Raw genomic sequence first — 18147 nt, forward strand, 5'->3', positions numbered from 1 at the left:
AGTCAGAGCAGAGCTCAAATCTTTGCTGGTTATATTTGGCACTCCATATGAGGCCTTTGCAAATTTGATCACATTTTGGTGCATCGTGGCAGTTATCGCAGCGGCCATACCATTGCTTAAATTATAAAAACATGGCCAGACATCAGCCCATTATGATTCCTCTAGACCCAGAGAGAGCACGCATTATCTCAATTGGTCGGAAAGAACGCCTAGCCTGCAAAGTCATACACATAATCCAGCCTGAGAGTCCTCAGGACAACATCTCCCGTGAAAATAGTCTGGGGCGTGTCTTCAACGAACTCCATCATTTACAGAACCAACATCCAATAACAATTCGTAATCCTTTCATTTGATCTCGAGCTCAGTCTTCAAGCTTCAGAGAACGACGTCTGGTATTCATCATCGACGTTACAAAACAGGGTACTCCAACAAAAGAAAGTAGGGCATCAGTGGTGTGTCGCAACAACTGTAGTCTCTAGTCAGTATTTCGCTATAATTCTCAAAGGCTTATTGGGGAGCATACCAGAAGGAACAATAATAACAACTAGGAGGAGAACGATTCCGACAACGATACAGACTCGCATCTTCATGTCCTTCCACCACATCTGCTTGCGGACTCTGTTGGCGCCGCGACGGAAACCTTGCGCAGATTCTGCCAGGTTATCCGTCTTATCTTGCAGAACATCCAGGCGGTCACCTCGCTGAGCCACATTCTCGATATTCTTTCGCATCACTTGGACCGTGGCGTCGATTTCCTATGCGGAAAAAGAATTAGCCTTTGTGTCGGATATTTTAGACATTTCGGACGAGAAAAATCGAATGAATCTGAGGCCGCAGTCCCGAATCATTTACTGCTCAGTGACAAAGCCCAATAATGAGCGCACCAGCTGCCCGCCAAATCTGAACTCGGCGGCAAATCAAGGCTCGTAGACGGAAGGTATTTCGTCTCAAGTCAAAGACTGATCTCGTCCGACATTTAAACTAAACTTACACCTTGGAGCGCCTGCGTGCGCGACTGGCCACCAGCTTGCGGGTCGGCACCGCCCTTGGGAACGTAGGGATCATATGGAGCTTCGGACATTTTGACGGGGTATAATATTCAATACAATAGACTCGAACAGGAAAAACGCAGGAGAGCGAGCGATCAGAAGTGTAGAGCGCACTCAAGCGACAACGTTGCAAGTGGTTTGGTGTTGTTACGGATATGGAGAGAGGATGGTTCGTAATGGCAGCCAGAGATTTTGAGGAAGACAAGTTTACGTTTTGCCCGCCGAGCAGCCCCTTCGCCTAGGCCTAGGGAGCATACCTGCTGGAGGCGTTGCCCCCCAGGCTGACGACAGCGCGGAGACTACGGAACCGCCCCAGCCTCACGCTACCGCAAGTACAAGTATCGAGTACAAGTACCGAGTACGGCCAACTCCGTATCCACTCTTCCAGCCGCCTTCGGGCGCGGTATGAATGCCCAGCGTCGTCCATGTTTTTTGTTCTCTTCCGATTAATCACTGGGCGCGTCATTTGGAGATTTATAAGCCCTCATTGACTGCGCTGTTTTGCCAGCCTTGCAGAGGTTTAGATGTCATTCTGGGATGCCCGGAGAAGACGCCGGAATCACCATCCCAAGGCTCCGGGAGCAAGTCCTGAAATCCTGCTTGTACTGCTACATTGCCCCGCCACAGTCCCCTCCGCCAAGTGTGGCTCTGCGCTCTTCTCACAGGTGCACGTGATCTGCTGCCCCTCGGCCAGAAGCCGACTCAACGGACCGCCCTTAGTAGCAGTACCTGGAGTCTCACTTGCGCCTACATACGAATACAAGTGTGCTGATAATGCTGCCTTTTCCAAAAGGCTGAAAAGAAAAAGCTGCTCAGCTTGGCCATGTCCAGAGATGACCTACAAGCACTTAGCCTTGGCCACCTGCGTGACTGTGCGCATGTCGAGGCCTCGGCTTCGGATCAACAAGGTAATTGACCAACTCCCTCCTGTCGCAGGCCGGTTTCATCGCATCGACGAAAGCGCCTCGCTTGCGACTTTTGACGCATTCCTAGAACGAGACGAGCGGCTAGTCGGTGCAAAGCGTTTGTGTACCTGAAATCTACTATTAAAAGCACAGAAGACTCCGTACCAGTGCAACAGCATCTCTATGGATGGAAGAGCGGCGCCGGGTTCAAACATCTATCCGTGCGCATCTACCTCAGCCATTGGCAGACCACGACAAAGTACGAGCCAAGAAGTACAGAGTACAAGCATCGTTACGATTACGAAGCAGCCACTTTTTTTCAGGCACAGGACTTCAGCGAGCCTTGCAGCGTATTCTATCCATGGCGCCGTCTTAGTAATGCTTTGCCTGGCGTTAGGCTCGCTGTTTAGCGGATGCCCTCGCCACTAAGACACTAGATAAGAGCAATAAGTCTGCGACAGTAACCGTACTGTAGTGGTCTTGGTCTTAATCATCACTTCGTATGAGTGCATGTATTTATAGATGTATCGCAATAGTCAGAGTTTAGGGTCAAACCCTTGAGCTCTAAACAATGCATAATCACGGTGTACCTGAAGCCAATGCAGGCGATACGAGCTGCGATTCCTTTCGTCTAGCGAATATGATGTGAGTGCTCATATAATACATAGTATGCTGTACCTACCTATGCATGAGGGCTGAAGGAAGAGAGCACAGGCACCACATGAACCTTTCAGCTACCCAAGAACCAAACACAACAGCGTAATGCTACTACTAGGCTGACCAACCCGTCTTTGATCACTCTCTTTTCCATCTCTTTTCCATCTCTGTCCTGGTGCCTTGGATGGTGCATACAACAGATGGCCCTCTGGACGCAATCATGTACTCTTTCATACGCAATCTTGCAGATCACAAAGAGCTAAAAGGTGCAATGACGTTGTCCTGCCCTATCAAAAGTAGGTGCATTTCGAGCCAGATAAGCCATCGCTGTATGACGGGCATTGCGCTGCAGCGTGCTACACACTAGCAGAGAAGAGATCGAGAATATCGCCTAGAAGCATGTTGTGTTCATGATGCGACGCCCATGGATCTTATCGAGCATGCTGCTCCGCGCTGTCCCTAGTCCTCCGCCCTTTTGTTTCCCCCATTCAGTATGTATGTGCCCACGTAGGTTTGGTGGCTCTTGAACTAGCCGACTCCATACCATCTCCACCAACACAAGCTTACTTCTTGCACGATTCAGCGGTGTTGGAGCCGGCTGAAGCACCAACCACCGCACAGGGAGCAGCCACGGCGCCCCTTCAGCGAGAAGAAACAAAAGGCAAAAACAGTGATGGGTTAATCGGTCAGCACCTTGTGCCCGTGCCGCGTAAACAAAACAACAAAAAGCCTCCCTGCGGCCGCTGCGGCCCTTGCGATGCTCCCGTTGCAGCCTGTTTCCGCATCTGGCCATCATGGCCTCCTCTGGCTGCCACCAGGACAGCGAGGTGGCTCCTGTCTCCCGGACTCAGCAGCCTCTCCCCCGGCACTGGGTTGATGGGCTCGCGCCGCTCTGCACGAACTGCCGGGCCTCAGCGGGGCCGTCGTGCTGTCATTGCTGCTTGCGGCTCTGCTCTCGTATTTGGGCCGTTGGGTGGCATCTTGGCCGCATCTTGGCGGCGCAGGCCTAGAACCAGCTCGCCATTGAGATAGTTCGGCGCACAGCAGCCGTGCCACCAATGCTGTGTTACTCCCACCATTACCAAGGTTTCCTGTGGCGTTTTCTCCAACTGCCGTCTGCCAGAGAAGCAAGCAAAGAGGCAGAGATCGCTCCATGGCCCGGACGCCATGTAGCGCCAAAGTACTGTCTCATACAGGCTGCCGGGGCCAGTACGGCCAAGATACTCCCTCGCCACATGGGCTCGATTCTGTAGCAAGAGTCCTACCAAGGTGGTGCTCCTCAGCTCTGCTCGTACGTCAGGAGAGCGTCAATCCGCTCTTGCTCGGCTCGATGCCGCGAGCTATCGATGCAAGCGCTTCCGGAGCCGGTGGCAGCTCCCCAGCCGGACCGCTTCTGGATATCTATGTAGACGCAGACACTGCTTGTCCATCCCGTATTTCCCTTCTCTCTCCACAGAGACGCTGCCTGTCTCGTCCTGTCTTCGCTTCTTTCTTTCTTGGTGCCCCGTCCTTTGAAATCTTGTCTCATCCCTTGTCTCTCGCTCAACGTCACTCGCTTAGTGAATTCGTGTGCTGCTTCGAATACTCTCGCCCTCGTGCCGGTGCTCGAGTGTGAATCCTGCAGTGCCGATGGATCTGAAGTTGTAGCGTATTGCGGTCCGCCTCTGCCTCGACATACCCTCGGCTGACAAACTCTTTACTTGTACCACCGGCCCATGGGATTCTCTATCGCTACCAGGTTTTGAGCTTCGTGTCTAAAACACGTATTTTCGAACATGGAAAATCCAAGCCGAGTGCCGCTGCTGGTCCGCGTGGCTACGGCATTGCTATTAGCAACCAGCCAGCTCGCCACGGCATATGACTTAAACCCAGATTCTCGCGGTAGGATGATATCAGCTCGGCCAATCGTTTTGCATTGGATCAGTGGCTAATTTGGATCTTGTAGAGTCTATAACGTCGATATCCAAACAAATGGCAGAGGATTTGGTAGCTTTTTATAAAGGCAATGAGCCTGGCCAAACGCCCGGCCTTCTTCCCGATCCGTATTACTGTAGGTAGTCTCCCCATGCAGTCTTATCAGCACTGCCCTGCGACACATTACTTACAAATGCTCTCAGGGTGGGAGGCCGGTGCTATGATGGGTACTCTCATCGATTACTGGTATTATACTGGCGATGATGCTTATAATAATATCACGCAGCAAGCTCTCCTTTTCCAAGTCGGGGATACCAACGACTATATGCCAAGAAATCAAACTCGGACAGAAGGTAATGATGACCAGGGCTTTTGGGGTCTTTCCGTCATGTCGGCTGCCGAATACAACTTTCCAAATCCCCCTGCTGACAAGCCACAATGGCTTGCTCTTGCTCAAGCTGTATTCAACACTCAGGCTTCTCGATGGGATACAGAGTACTGCCAAGGTGGTTTGCGGTGGCAAATTTTCACATGGAATAACGGATTCGACTACAAGGTGGGCTGGACCCATGCTCTGCCCAAATATAAACATTCGTCGAATCAAACTAACTTAATGCATAGAACTCAATTTCGCAGGCATGCTTCTTCGCCCTCGGTGCCAGATTGGCTCTGTATACCGGCAACCAGACCTACGCTGATTGGGCCGAGAAGACGTGGAATTGGATGATTGGCGTCAAGTTCATCAACACTACAAATTGGTACGTTTATGACGGCGCCGATGTCGAGACCAACTGTACCGTCCTCACGCCTTATCAATTCACCTACAATGCCGGAGGCATGATCCTCGGTGCAGCTGCCATGTATAATTATACAGAGTCGCAGGTCTGGAAGGATCGCCTAGACAATCTCATCACTGGCAGCAAGGTGTTCTTCACGGGCCCCAAAAGCAATATCATGGCAGAGGTTGCGTGTGAGTCGGTCGGTACTTGTAACGTTGATGAGCACTCATTCAAGGCATACTTGAGTCGCTGGCTGGCCAACATCACCAAATGGGCTCCTCACACTTATAATACAGTCATGCCATACCTCCGAGCATCCTCGATTGCTGCGGCGAAGCAATGCGTCGGCGGCAAGAATGGGCGTATGTGCGGCCTCATCTGGAGTAACAACTCTTACGATGGAACGACTGGTGTCGGTCAGCAAATGGCGGCTCTTGAAGTCACAATGGCCAACCTAATCGGCAATAGCAGTGCTCCCCTCACTGCCGACAGGGGAGGCACCAGCCAAGGAGACCCTGGTGGTGGCGGCGATGACTTGGGTCGGGACCAGCCAAATGGTCCAGACTATGCACCCATCAACGGAGGCGATAGGTTTGGGGCGGCCATTCTCACAATTCTTGTCATCGCTAGCGTGATAGGAACCATGGGTTTCCTTTTCCTGGACGAGACATCTGGTCAAGGGCCTGTAGCTCAGCTGAAAGGGTGTTATTTTTCTGCCAAAGGATTTTACTATTCTGCCTCAGCAGCCATCACCACTTTTGCCGCGGGTGGAGGTATAGCCGCGGCCGCCGCTGCCGGACGAAAAAGGGGTGAGAAAGAAAAAGGAGTCGTTATCAAAGAAAAGGTAGTTACAAAGAGCAGAGATTCGGGAAGCAATGGTAGTCTGCAGGGCAGCAGCTCAAACAATACCTCGACGGAAGCACCCCTGGTTATTAACCAGTCGGCTCGGCATAGTAGGGCAAGTCAACGGCGATCTTCGAATATGCCGATAGGTTGGCCGCAGAACCCGTCCCTCCGGAACAGTGTTGTTGTGGCAGAGTCGTCATCCGCAGGAGCATCTACCGAAGGGAGCAGCAGTAACAGAAGATTATGAGACTGATCTGCTACTAAAGCGTGGTTTTCTGACACTGGGCACACATGTCGGTGTTTTCTTATGTCTTTTTCATTTTGGGAACCATCTTTAACCTAAGGACGCTCTCTTTTGTATTTCCGATGGCGAATCTGGGGTATTTCGGGGCATCATCTTGGAACAGTGACGAGACTGGCTTCTTCTTCTTCCTCCGTTTTTTTTTTTTTTTTTTTTTTTTTTTTTTTTGGCTTGGTTAACCATGTAACGTTGTAACGTACGGAGTTTATATGGATCTGTCTAAAATAGCATCGATATACAATGCTTCGACCTCAGCGGCGTGACATGCGTATGTGATGGAGGCTACGCCAGCTTACACTGATAAGAAGCCTCTCACAACGGTGACAACCATGTGAGAAATTAGTAGCAATATTGAAATAATGCCTCACCAAATGTCTCTGTCTTCCCGGGCTGTAAAGTTCTGTATACAATCAGTATGGCATAAAAAAAAGAATTACCGTACTCGTATGTAAAGATGATATCATCCCATAAGGATGGAATTGAAGCCAAAGTATAATATGGTAGTGTACCTATGCACCAGCTTTCTCACCACTGCGGTTATGGTACCATCTCAAGACGAAAAAAAAAAAAAAAAAAAAACAAAGCATAATATAAGATGGCAAATGGCGGATGTAAACATGAAGACGATAAAAGGAGAGGTCTACCTAGTAATTAATAGCTTATTCCCAACGGAGTTCTCAAGAACTATTGCAGTCAATTTTGAAGTTAAGAGTAGGGTAGCAGCTTGCCCCGCTAATCAAAGTACATGTACTAGGTACCCTGCCAGCCTAAGTGGGCCGGTGGATAATTGAGCCGATCTTGGACCCTCGCCTCTTGCTAAGATCTTTGAATAGCACGACTGCGGAATTGCTTTGCTGCATCCTCAGGGGCTCTCTGAGGCCGTGGCAAGATGTCTCTCAGTCGCCGAGATGCAAAAAAGGCAAGAGTGGACCGCGACAATTCGTCCCTCTTGTCCGCGATGGCATACGACGATGACGCGTCATCTATCAACAGTCGAGACCAAGATACCGACAGTGAAGACGATGCTCTGCAGCAGCGCGCAAGGAACAGCCGCGAACTCCTTGCCCACGACCGGATCGTGCTGATGGAAGAAGAGGAGCTGGACCAACTGGTGACGGACTCAAGACGCAAGCAGGAACTGGTGCGGCGAGGCTCGGCTCTTGCGCTCCCTAATCCCTTCAAGAATCTGGTGCGCAAGCCCAGTCTGGGGAGTATATCGACTGGCGGCAGCTCCTCGAACGAGAATCTCACGGCGGAAAAGGGCTCGTCTGAGAATAGGAAACAGAAGAGACGTACAAGAAGAGAAACGAAGCGGAAGAGGATCCTGGAAGAGGCCCAGCATGGCGAGGACGGTGAGCTGATGTACGAAATGGAGGAGGGAGGCATGAAGGAGGGCAGCTCTACGGGTTCCAGCAGCGAAAGCGAAGAGTACGATCGTCGGAACCTCAATGCTTTTGCTAACGCAAAGGTACAGCGAGGACGGAGCTGGCGCCGCTGGCTATTCATTCACTCGTTGATTGCTATCGGATTTGCGATTTTAGTCTTGGCTTCCTGGAAGCTTTCAAAGGGGCGGAAGTCGGCGAAATCTTCTAAAGTTCATCTTGTCAGCAACGGAACTGCGCTGTTTGCGCCTACCACTATCATTATAAGTCTCGATGGCTTCCGTGCCGACTTTTTACAGCGGGGAATCACACCAAGGTTAAATGCCTTTGTCAAAGAGGGCGTTTCTCCCAAATGGATGCACCCGTCGTTCCCCTCCGTTACATTCCCGAACCACTATACGCTTGCCACTGGCCTATATCCTGAGGCTCATGGTATCGTTGGAAACACTTTCTGGGACCCCGAATTGGAGGCAGAGTTTCATTATACAGATCCAGCTCGGAGTCTGGACCCCAAGTGGTGGGGCGGAGAGCCATTTTGGGTGACGGCTGAGAAGCAGGGTGTCCGGACTGCGATTCACATGTGGCCTGGAAGCGAAGCGCACATCCTAAACAAGGAGCCTGCCTTTGTTGATAAGTTCAATGGCAAAGAGGAGCTGGATAACAAGGTTTCAAGGATTCTTGGGTGGCTGGATATGCCTGGGAAAGAGAGTGGATCTGTTGCGGTCGAAGAGATGAGACCACAGCTCATTGCAGCATATGTTCCCAACGTGGACAGCCACGGCCATAAATATGGGCCAAACAGCACAGAGATCCGAGCCACGATTCAGAAGGTCGATACGATGATGGACAAGATCTTCCGAGGACTCGACGAGCGAAATTTGACAGACATTGTCAATGTTATCGTTGTATCGGATCATGGTATGGCTACGACAGATACAACTCGAGTGCTCCAATTAGAGGATCTTATCGATACCTCAAAGATTGAGCACACTGATGGCTGGCCTTTGTATGGACTTCGGCCGAAGAATCCCGATGACCTACAAGGTTTATACGACGGCTTGGCGGAAAAGGCCAAATCTAACCCCAACTTTGAAGTCTATCTCCGTGATGTGAACATGCCGGAGCGATATCACTTTTCCAAAAACGACCGCATTGCTCCTCTATGGATTGTGCCCAAGACCGGCTGGGCTATTGCCGCCAAAGAAGAATTTGACGTAGAGAAGGCTAAGAAGGAGAACCTTGTATACCATCCTCGTGGGTTGCACGGGTATGACCATGAGCACCCGCTGATGAGGGCTATCTTCATCGCGAGAGGCCCAGCATTTCCTCATCCAGCGAACAGCCAAGTCGATGTTTTCCGTAAGTCAAAAGTGGAATGGATGGTACTCACCGAATTGTTTCAGACGTGGCTAAATCTTGTATCAGAAAATATCGAAGTCTATAATTTGCTCTGTGACTCGCTTGGCTTGACACCGAAGCCCAACAATGGAACGTTACGTCTACCCCTTCAGCCGATTGGCACCCACGAGTCTGAAGATGAACCTAAGATACCGGAAGATCCGGTTACATCTTATTCTCTCACTTCGACATCTTCACAAGCTGCGAAGACCAAGACCATTGAGCGTCCGTCGGTCCCCCCAAGCCAACAACTTCTTCTTCGGCTGCTGCGTCGGAGCAACTGACTTTTATGACGACGTCTTCGCTCCAGCTGCACACCGCTTCAAGTGGAGCCGCAGCGGGGACACCAACGCAACAGCCTCAAGATCCAGATGGCGCTCCAGATTCATCACCGCCAGACAAATTGCAAAGCATATGGGACTGGTTCTCCGACAAGATAGATAAAGTTTGGCACAAAATCACTGGCGGATCTGATTCAAGTTGAGGGACTCCTCCTGTCATTGCGTGGCATTTTGATTTTTATATCCACTTCATTAGAGGCGTTGGGTTGGTATATACACTCTGTATACTCGTATCTTTTTTGATGGGGGCAGGGAAAATAGCGTGAGCGTATACTTTTTTTTTTTTTTCGCTTGTGGTTTGGCATTTGCTATACTTGTCTCTCTCTCTTTTCCTCTTTTCCTCGTTTTGGGGGGGTATAGATGGCTGTGGCAAAGCGTGTTTGCCTACTTAATATTACTATATATTAATACCGAAAATATCAATCTTGTGCTGCAGGCCGGGTTCAGCTGCGAATGTTCAATGCGGCTCCAAAGGCGTTGGTGCCTGTTTTGCGGCTTTGGCAGCAAGGGCCCATAAATCCAGCTCCATTAGAAATTGCTTCTTTCAGCCAGGCTCCACCAGCCTACAGCAAGTCGTGCATTACCTACTGTGAAAATCAATTGCATATGCTGGACCTGGATTACGCGACGCGCCGCATCGCTCATTAAGCACCTTCGTCATATTCACGGCCTAAGCCTCATTCTGCATCTCGTTCTCTTCATGGCAACCTTGTGCAGGCGCCTCAACACAATCGCGATATCCACTTTCCGTGCCTTCCTTTCTTTGCATGACGATACCTCTGTATTCATGCCTGACTAACGTGGCAACACTTTTTCCTCCAGCTGGAATTGCTTTTGTCTCTGACAACACACACCTCTGGTAACACCGATTCAAGGGCGTGCAGAACTTCATTGGCCGCCGTCATCACCGAGAGGAGCTCGATTCATGGGCATCGGAAGAGAAAGAAGAGAGAAGTAAAAGAATTATAAAAAAAAAAAAAAAAAAAAAAAAAAAAAAAAAAAAAAAGGCTGCGCTGACTGCCTAATCTGGCCCTTCACCCCCCTTGTTGTACAGCCTCACAACCTTCTTTATTTTTTTTTCTTCCTGCACGGCTGTGTACCAATAGGGCGCGACCAGCGCATGCGATGAACTGTCAGGAGCTCCAGGAGGAGCTGACGGTCCAGGAGGTGATTCTGGACTCGCTGCAGGGCGAGACGTTTGAGGGTGTGGAACAGGACCGCGATGAGGCTCGGGCGGAGATTTCGAGGCTTAAGAGGGCGTTGAAGGCCCTTTCCAAGGCGAAAAAAGATGAGGAAGGTATGGAGAAGGAAAAACACCATTTTTACCTTTTTTTTTTCTTTCCCTTTCGCCTTTTTCTCTCTCGGACTGCTCACGATGGCTTATTGGTTTGGAGGTGCTGATATGATGCTCTTAGATGGCCGAAGCGTAACACCGCAGCGGAGGATGGGCCCAGATGTTCCAGCAACGCCAGGTAAGTACTTGTTTTTGAAACTTTGTGCTTTCTAGTACCTCTATATACTTTCGTTCGTTTTCCTTTGAGTCATCGTTATCTGCTATCGTCTGATATCACTGTTTCGTGGCCTTGGGCGTCACCTCCTCTCATGTCTCGTTTCAGCCTCACTAAGGCGCTTCTCTCTCTTTGCATCTCAAAAACGAAAGAAGAGACTGTGTTGCGTCAAAGGGGAAAACAGTCATAAGAAAAGAAGAAGCTTTCAAATTCACGGTTTCAAGAACTCCTCTTTTTCGCTCTGGTCTGTGCATTGATACATTTTCTTCTTCTTTCCTCCCTTGCATCGTAATTTTTCCTTCGCCTCCCGCTGCCTTGCATTCACGCCACTTCACCCGCTGGATTATATCAAGAGGTGAAAATCCTCTCTCTTGTCACCAGAGCCTCAGTTACTCCTGTGCCGGCAACGGTCTCAGTCACTCGGAGCTTGCTTGTTTCAGCAAACGCTCCTTGGGCCTGCTCCTTGTGCGACGTGAAGGTGCCCAATTGGCTGCCTCTTCCCGCGTCTTTCCCCGAACATATTTTCTTGATTTACTCCTCCGTCAGGACTATTCTTGACTTTTTCTGTCGGGCAGCGATTGAACTCTTTGGTGCTGACCTTCTTCTTCTTCAACACCAGTCCATAACCGGGTAACACCAGCCACTGCTGGTCCCTCGAGGCCGCACTACAGCGCAGCCGCTATGGAGACTCCACACAGGCCGTTGACTGCTGCAGATGGAGTGAGTCCAGCCTCGCTGTCGCTGAGGAATCGAAAGCGGGACTTTGAGTCAACCCATTTGGATGCTGGCCGTGAGTCGAGTAAGTCTCGACGGACGACCCCAATACCTTTTGGAGTCCGCCCAAGAGCTGTTGCCCCTCCTTCACTATCAGACGAAGAAGTCGAGATTATTGACCTGACTGGGTATGTGAGCTCTGCAATTCGTGTTTGGCCCTTTTCATCATATTTAAAAGTCTGGAAACTGACGGGCTCTGCAGAGCTGATGTGGAATCCGATGCGACGTACATTGCAGAACAGATTCGACAAGCAGATAGACACGAGCAGGAGAAAGCAGATAGAGAGATGGCCATTTTTCTTTCAAGCCAAGACTCACAACCCTCCTACCCTCGTGCTTCTGGGCCACCTAGAAGCTCTGACCCCGAGCAGCCTTCAGCCTTTGACAGGATAATGGCCACACAGCGCTCTAATGCCCATCAAGCTCCCTTAGAAATCCTCTCTGACGATGAGTTAAGGCCATCAAATCCTCGAATCGAGTCTAATGGATCCCATTCAGCATCATGGAACTCTATCGTGGCCGGAACTGCTCCAGGCTCAAGTTTTGATAATCCATACAGCCTTTTGTCAGGATTCGGAGACCCGCAGCAACTGCAGGTGGAATATCCCCTCGGAGCTCCCAATGCTAATAGCTTTGTGCCCGGATCATATGCAGCCATGACTCAACCTTTTGCAGCCGCATCTCCTTATAGCAACGGCCATATGCAGCATAGATTAAATGGACAAATGCCAGGAACGTTTCCTGGCATGGCCAGAGCACCGACTCTTGCGAGCAATGCTAGCCGAACACCTTTGTCGGATATCATCAATAGAACTGGCATGTTTGATTATATTAACGGACTAGATGAGCTCGGAAATCCGTTGCCTAGCCGCATAATGGACTACATCAACGACTCATTACATGATCCCAAGGTTACAGAACAGGAGTTGGATGATTTGCTGAAGAATATCCGCCCTGACATGGATATCCCAGAAGGCAATCGCGATGGAACACCAGAGGGTCTTAAGAATTCCCTCTACCCTCACCAAATTGTCGCATTGACATGGATGAAGAAGATGGAGGAGGGAACCAACAAGGGTGGCATTCTGGCCGACGATATGGGTCTTGGTAAGACTATATCAACATTGGCCCTTATGCTGTCCCGCCCAGCAAAGTCCCGCCCTAAGGTGAGCCTCGATTAGGATACCATAGACATGGTATTTGGCAAGCTTTTTTGTGCTAACCAAGCTTTTTGTAGACCAACTTGATTATTGGCCCGCTGGCCTTGATTCGACAATGGGAAGAAGAAATCTACAAAAAGACGAGAGCATCACATCGACTATCTGTGTTTGTGTATCATAACAAAAAGGCGACGACCGATGATCTCCTCAAATTCGACGTTGTGTTGACGACGTATGGCACAATAGCTCAAGAGCTAAAGCGCCTGGATAAATTCATGGAAGAAAACTCGAGCCGCAACATCGATTTTAACGATCGAGCTATTGCAACCAAGTTTCCACTTTTGAACCCGAGAAAGTCCATTTTCTACCGAGTTATTCTCGATGAGGCGCAATGCATTAAAAACCAGCATACCAAGACTGCCAAGGCGTGTCACAAGTTGAGAGCGACACATCGATGGTGCCTTACTGGAACTCCTATGATGAACGGAGTTGGTGAGCTCTTTTCCCTGCTATGCTTCCTCCGCATAAAGCCATACTGTGTGTGGGAACAGTTCCGCCAGGTAATCCCCCTTCCCCTTCACTCTTTGTCTACTCCCAGAGTTCAATGAGCTAATTGTTTGCAGAGCTTTGGTGTGCTCTTTGGGAAAAACGGTGATCCCAAGAGTGTTGCCATGAATAGACTTCGTGCTCTCCTCAAGGCTATTATGCTTCGTCGTAAAAAGGACTCCCAGTTGGATGGAAAGCCTATTCTCCGGCTGCCACACAAACACGAAGAAGTCTTGTATGCCGAGCTGTCCAAAGATGAGCGCGATTTCTACAACCAACTTGAGAAGAAATCTCAGGTACAATTCAGCAAGTATCTGCGCGATGGTAGCGTGGGCAAGAACTACTCGAGCATCCTTGTTCTACTGCTTCGACTACGACAAGCATGCTGCCATCCCCATCTCAACCTGGACGTGGATGACACTGCACCAATCTCTAGTGAGGACATGCTTGAGCTAGTCAAGAGCCTAGATGCAAATATTGTGGCAAGGATCAAAGAGTCTGACGCATTTGAGTGTCCCATATGTTACGATGCTGTTCAGTCTCCTATGTTTTATATCCCTTGCGGACATGATTCTTGTCAACAGTGTCTGACTCAACTGGTTGACAGCGCAGCTGCGGCGAATCTCCAAGAGGGCAATGAAAGTGACAAGGCTAAGTGCCCTGTTTGCCGTGGACTCTTCGATCCTAGAAAGTGTTTCACCTATGATGCATTTCAAAAAGTGCATATGCCCGAATGTGTCCAACCATCGGCTGCTGAAGAAGACGACACTGACAGCTCAGACGCTGACGAAGATGGCTCCGACGACGACGACGACGATGATGAGGTAGATCGTTATGGCGATTTGAAAGATTTCATTGTGCATGATGAACCCGAGTATGATGTAAAATCAGAAGATCAAGAGGGAATCAAAAAGGAAAAGAAGAAGAAGAGGAAGGGCAAGAAGAAGCAAGCCGAAATTAAGCCCTCTATGTTGAAGACTCTTCGTCACGAAGCATCCAAAAACAGACAGGCGTTCAAGAGGTACATGAGCTACCTGAGGAAGACTTGGCTACCCGCTGCCAAAGTGTCGGAGTGCATGAACCTTTTAAAACAGATTTACGAAACCGGAGAAAAGACAATTGTGTTTTCTCAGTGGACTCTCTTGCTGGATTTACTGGAGGTGGCTATGTGGCACGACAATTATCCAGGCAAACTGAGACGATACGATGGAAGCATGAGTTCAGAGCAGCGATTTGATGCAGCAAAGGACTTCCGTGATAAGAACGACGTCAAGGTCATGCTGGTGTCTCTTCGCGCGGGAAATGCTGGACTCAATCTCACCGCAGCATCTCGCGTCGTTATCATGGATCCCTTTTGGAATCCATACATTGAGATGCAGGCTGTTGATCGCGCATACCGCATCGGCCAAAAGAAGGAGGTGAAGGTATACCGCATCCTAACCAGTGAGACTGTCGAAGATCGAATTGTCGAGCTCCAGAATCGGAAGAAGGAGATGGTGGAGGCGGCCCTCGATGAAGCCGAAAGCATGAAGATTGGACGTCTCAATGTGAATGAACTGAAATTTCTTTTCAACGGCCGCTAGAGTGCTCTCAAGATGCATTTGCGAGCTTTATAACAGATTTTTTTTCTTTCTTTCTGTGGTTTGTTCTGTTTTCTTTCTTTTCTTTCTCTACTAACACTTTTCCCTTCTTGGGGAAATTTGAGAGATTTGAGAAGTGTTTTGCTTTTAAGATGTGTTTTATATTCCTATTTTGCGATTGCTCGCAAAGATTTGATGGTTTACCCAAAAACCTTTCCAGCGCACAAGACGCTGCTCTGGCAATAGCGGAAGGGTCAAGGATCGTATAGGTTTGCAAGGGTCGAGAAAGGCTGACACTTGACATGTTTAATGAAATTGATGATAGATATGACGATAGTTTACGCACACGCTAAGATATTTCTTTTTAAGTAGAAATACTAGAAATTCATTATATGACATGCAAAATCTGCGCAATGTGTGGTAAACTATATTTGTTGTTGAATTCTCAACGAGATAAAAACGAAACTCCAATAGCCTGTTTATATGATGCCTACAAAACACTATCTGAGTGCCAAGCGCTGTTTGCAAATCGCGAATGATTAAGCATCTCCATTATCTCCATCTGTGTGTCTCTGTCTTTACTTCACCCTTATTTACTTCTCGTTCCTAAGTCTCTAAATTGGAGCCTGTTCTTCGATGAGCGTCTTCACAACCTGCTCCGCCGAAGTCGTTTCGCTGGGTCCATTTACGGACCATTTCCATATCTTGGTTTCTTCCTCGCTCTGGGCGGCATTATTGACAGAGAGGGTCAATTCTTCAACATCATCTCCAAGCTCTAGGGCAAAATGTATATCGAAGTTCTTCTTATCGGCTCCCTGGGCACTTTCCACGAGAGCGGAGCCATCGCCGCTTGTTGAAGAAGGGGAGGAGAGCATCTTGACAAAGTGATTTGTGAGGATGCAGACGATGGCGGTGCGGAGGTAGTCGCCTAGGGCTTGGACGCTGGGATAGCCTTCTGACCAGGGGGGACACATGGCGGGGAGAGGAGATGAGGGGGGCAGAAGGATGTAGTAGTAGGTTGCCGTAACGGGAAAGCTGAATGAACGGCCTCGGATGGTGAGGGAGATGTCGGGGAGTATGGTGAGCTCGATGGTGAAGTCTTGTGTTTGCAGGAGATTGCGGACCAAGGTGTGCGATGTGGATAGCTGGTTTGGCCCGCGAGAGTTGGGGTCGGAAGCGTTCGTCTGCGTGGTGCGTAGGATGAATGAAGATTGAATACCGGCTTTCTGGAGGGTTCGTACTAATAAGCCAATGTATTGCATGGATTCCTCAACGTTCTTGAGGTACATTGTGCGCGCGAGGACAGGGCGGAGGAGGGCGTAGGATTGTTGGCGAGAGGAGCGGGAGATGTGAGGGGGGATGGGCCGTATTCTCATGAGCTCATTATATCGATGCGCGTAGCTAAGGAGAATATGCAGAGCCATGGATATCTTTTCTGCTAGGCCATTTTCTGGCATGTCTTGTTCAGGCGAGGGGCATGATTCCAAAGGCAGCAGTTCCAATGTGATTTTTGTTCTTTCGTCGATTTGGCAGGCCAGTTTCCTGCCTTCAGGCTTTACGTCGTAGGCAGCCAGTGAGCGGGATTCTTTGGTGAGCTCGTGCCACAGCTCCTGCGAGAAGATTGTGTTGCGTGCTTCTAGTACTCGAGCCTCTAGTGATTCGTCATCAGAGGACGGCCGTGTAGTAGATCGGCCAATGACCTTTCCGTCCTTTTCATACGTCACGACGAGAGCTTCTGAGACGCCGCCCAATCGTCCAAAGTCGAGATCTGCAGAGCCATCATGGCCACGCCACATGGGCGCTAGACCATTGTTTTTAAACTCGGCAGCAGCTGGAGAAAAAGACGTTAGCTTCTAGGTTCATCCCCCCCCTTTTTTTTTGTACAAGCACACGACTCGAGCCCAAACATACCTTCTGAAAAGCCAAATCTGACTCCCAAAGTATGTCTCTCCTGTGGAACTCTGCTTATAGACCAGCCGGCTTTCTTGACTCCGACGATATCTTCCCAGTATTTACTCTCAGAGTTGATCTCCTTTTCTAAAAATGAAGCGGCCTCTTCTGCAGAATCTCTGGTCTTGTTGATTTCCATAAGGGTCCATCCCATGGCGGTCGCCTCCTGATCTTTTGTTTTTGTAGGCGTGGCGTTTGAATCATTGAGCTTATCTGCGCCGAGAGTGCCAATGCCGACCATGTCGCGGAGCTGTTGTGATAGCGTCAAGCCTGCTTGCGTCGGATTCTGTTTGGAGAGGAGGAGGGACATGGAGTCGAGTGTCAATAGAGCAGCGTTGCCGGCTATACTGCAATTTATAGCGCGTTAGAGCATTCATCTCAAGAGCCAAAAAAGGATGGTCCTGTATATTATATCATATAAGAGCCTGCATACTCGATATTCTTCAAGACTTCCATCCGCGCAACATTGGGGTCCTTCTCTGCTATGTCGGCCTCCCCAGCCGCCTCGGACATTTCTTCATCCTGGTCGGTGGCTGCCTCGGGGTCCTCGCTGTTTCTGAGTTCTTCACGGAGCTTGTCCTCTGTTATGCTGCGGAAGCCGCCAGGCTGGGCATTGACTCGAGCAATGAATTCGGCGAGATTCTTGGGCTTTTGGTCGGCGACGGGGAACGGCCGTAGCGAAAGCGGCGGACCGCCTTCTGAAGACATGATGGGTTCAATGCGTAGATGCCAAGGTTGGTGGTGTTGGCAGCCTCATTGAGGTCAGCTACGATGACCAATCGCGACGCCGTTTGTAGATGATCAACAGCTTCGAACTTGACGAGGCTGAGCGCTGTGAAGCTCCAGCGCAGCGAACACTAGAGTGGAGATGTTGAGCTGCAGGTCGTCTCTGATTCGCTGTTCGCGGTCATGTACCGATACTCGTCATCTGTTGCGTGCAGGTACAAACAACTCGCAGCCTCACGACCTACTAGCCTTTACTGTCTCTACTATAAATTACGCCGGCTGCTAGCGCCCTTATAGTACAACCTTCGCAAAGCTCCGAAGCTGAGGCCCT

General features: G+C 49.7%; 6 protein-coding genes across 7 annotated transcripts; 4 read left to right on the plus strand and 2 right to left on the minus strand.

The window, feature by feature from the left end:
* Positions 1 to 446: 446 nt before the first annotated feature.
* On the minus strand, positions 447 to 1081 carry SYB1 (SNAP receptor, synaptobrevin; the record flags this gene model as incomplete). Its single annotated transcript, XM_024908053.2, has 3 exons — positions 447 to 466; positions 524 to 755; positions 992 to 1081. The coding sequence occupies 3 exons, from the start codon at positions 1079 to 1081 to the stop codon at positions 447 to 449; spliced, it is 342 nt and encodes a 113-aa protein (XP_024761141.1).
* A 1970-nt stretch (positions 1082 to 3051) lies between these two features.
* On the plus strand, positions 3052 to 3643 carry TrAFT101_009926 (uncharacterized protein; the record flags this gene model as incomplete). The annotated part of the gene is made up of 2 exons (XM_066128798.1): positions 3052 to 3106; positions 3195 to 3643. 2 exons carry the CDS (start codon positions 3052 to 3054, stop codon positions 3641 to 3643), a joined length of 504 nt encoding a protein of 167 aa, XP_065984922.1.
* A 743-nt stretch (positions 3644 to 4386) lies between these two features.
* TrAFT101_009927 (uncharacterized protein) lies at positions 4387 to 6397 on the plus strand (the record flags this gene model as incomplete). The annotated part of the gene is made up of 4 exons (XM_024906666.1): positions 4387 to 4492; positions 4557 to 4661; positions 4729 to 5081; positions 5147 to 6397. The coding sequence occupies 4 exons, from the start codon at positions 4387 to 4389 to the stop codon at positions 6395 to 6397; spliced, it is 1815 nt and encodes a 604-aa protein (XP_024761140.1).
* Positions 6398 to 7296: 899 nt separating this feature from the next.
* Positions 7297 to 10095, plus strand: TrAFT101_009928 (uncharacterized protein). Its single transcript, XM_024902490.2, has 2 exons — positions 7297 to 9192; positions 9259 to 10095. The coding sequence occupies exons 1-2, from the start codon at positions 7341 to 7343 to the stop codon at positions 9513 to 9515; spliced, it is 2109 nt and encodes a 702-aa protein (XP_024761139.2). The 5' UTR covers positions 7297 to 7340; the 3' UTR covers positions 9516 to 10095.
* Positions 10096 to 10388: 293 nt separating this feature from the next.
* On the plus strand, positions 10389 to 15541 carry TrAFT101_009929 (uncharacterized protein). The gene is made up of 5 exons (XM_066128799.1): positions 10389 to 11044; positions 11700 to 11982; positions 12057 to 13020; positions 13092 to 13574; positions 13638 to 15541. The coding sequence occupies exons 1-5, from the start codon at positions 10861 to 10863 to the stop codon at positions 15141 to 15143; spliced, it is 3420 nt and encodes a 1139-aa protein (XP_065984923.1). The 5' UTR covers positions 10389 to 10860; the 3' UTR covers positions 15144 to 15541.
* On the minus strand, positions 15532 to 18068 carry TrAFT101_009930 (uncharacterized protein). 2 transcript variants are annotated; one of them, XM_024908051.2, is made up of 3 exons: positions 17524 to 18068; positions 17052 to 17437; positions 15547 to 16971 (listed from the first exon to the last, which is right to left on the minus strand). In XM_024908051.2, the coding sequence occupies exons 1-3, from the start codon at positions 17796 to 17798 to the stop codon at positions 15755 to 15757; spliced, it is 1878 nt and encodes a 625-aa protein (XP_024761137.1). In that variant the 5' UTR covers positions 17799 to 18068; the 3' UTR covers positions 15547 to 15754. The 2 variants fall into 2 exon arrangements, with proteins under 2 accessions (XP_065984924.1, XP_024761137.1); XM_066128800.1 differs by having other exon boundaries at positions 15532 to 16971; positions 17052 to 18068.
* Positions 18069 to 18147: the final 79 nt, after the last annotated feature.

Source organism: Trichoderma asperellum, chromosome 6, assembly GCF_020647865.1.
Source record: "Trichoderma asperellum chromosome 6, complete sequence".
NCBI classification, from domain to species: domain Eukaryota; kingdom Fungi; phylum Ascomycota; class Sordariomycetes; order Hypocreales; family Hypocreaceae; genus Trichoderma; species Trichoderma asperellum.

Excerpts from the sequence above, each read along its gene's own strand:
- TrAFT101_009930 (XM_024908051.2), bottom strand. The coding sequence starts at position 17,798 with ATGTCTTCAGAAGGCGGTCCGCCGCTTTCGCTACGGCCGTTCCCCGTC. Across the intron at positions 17,438-17,523 it reads GAAGTCTTGAAGAATATCGA|TATAGCCGGCAACGCTGCTC; the intron begins GTATGCAGGCTC and ends TATAAATTGCAG. Across the intron at positions 16,972-17,051 it reads CAGATTTGGCTTTTCAGAAG|CTGCTGCCGAGTTTAAAAAC; the intron begins GTATGTTTGGGC and ends CTTTTTCTCCAG.
- TrAFT101_009928 (XM_024902490.2), top strand. The coding sequence starts at position 7,341 with ATGTCTCTCAGTCGCCGAGATGCAAAAAAGGCAAGAGTGGACCGCGAC. Across the intron at positions 9,193-9,258 it reads CAGCCAAGTCGATGTTTTCC|AAAATATCGAAGTCTATAAT; the intron begins GTAAGTCAAAAG and ends ATCTTGTATCAG.
- TrAFT101_009929 (XM_066128799.1), top strand. The coding sequence starts at position 10,861 with ATGAGGAAGGTATGGAGAAGGAAAAACACCATTTTTACCTTTTTTTTT. Across the intron at positions 11,045-11,699 it reads AGATGTTCCAGCAACGCCAG|TCCATAACCGGGTAACACCA; the intron begins GTAAGTACTTGT and ends CTTCAACACCAG. Across the intron at positions 13,575-13,637 it reads TGTGGGAACAGTTCCGCCAG|AGCTTTGGTGTGCTCTTTGG; the intron begins GTAATCCCCCTT and ends AATTGTTTGCAG.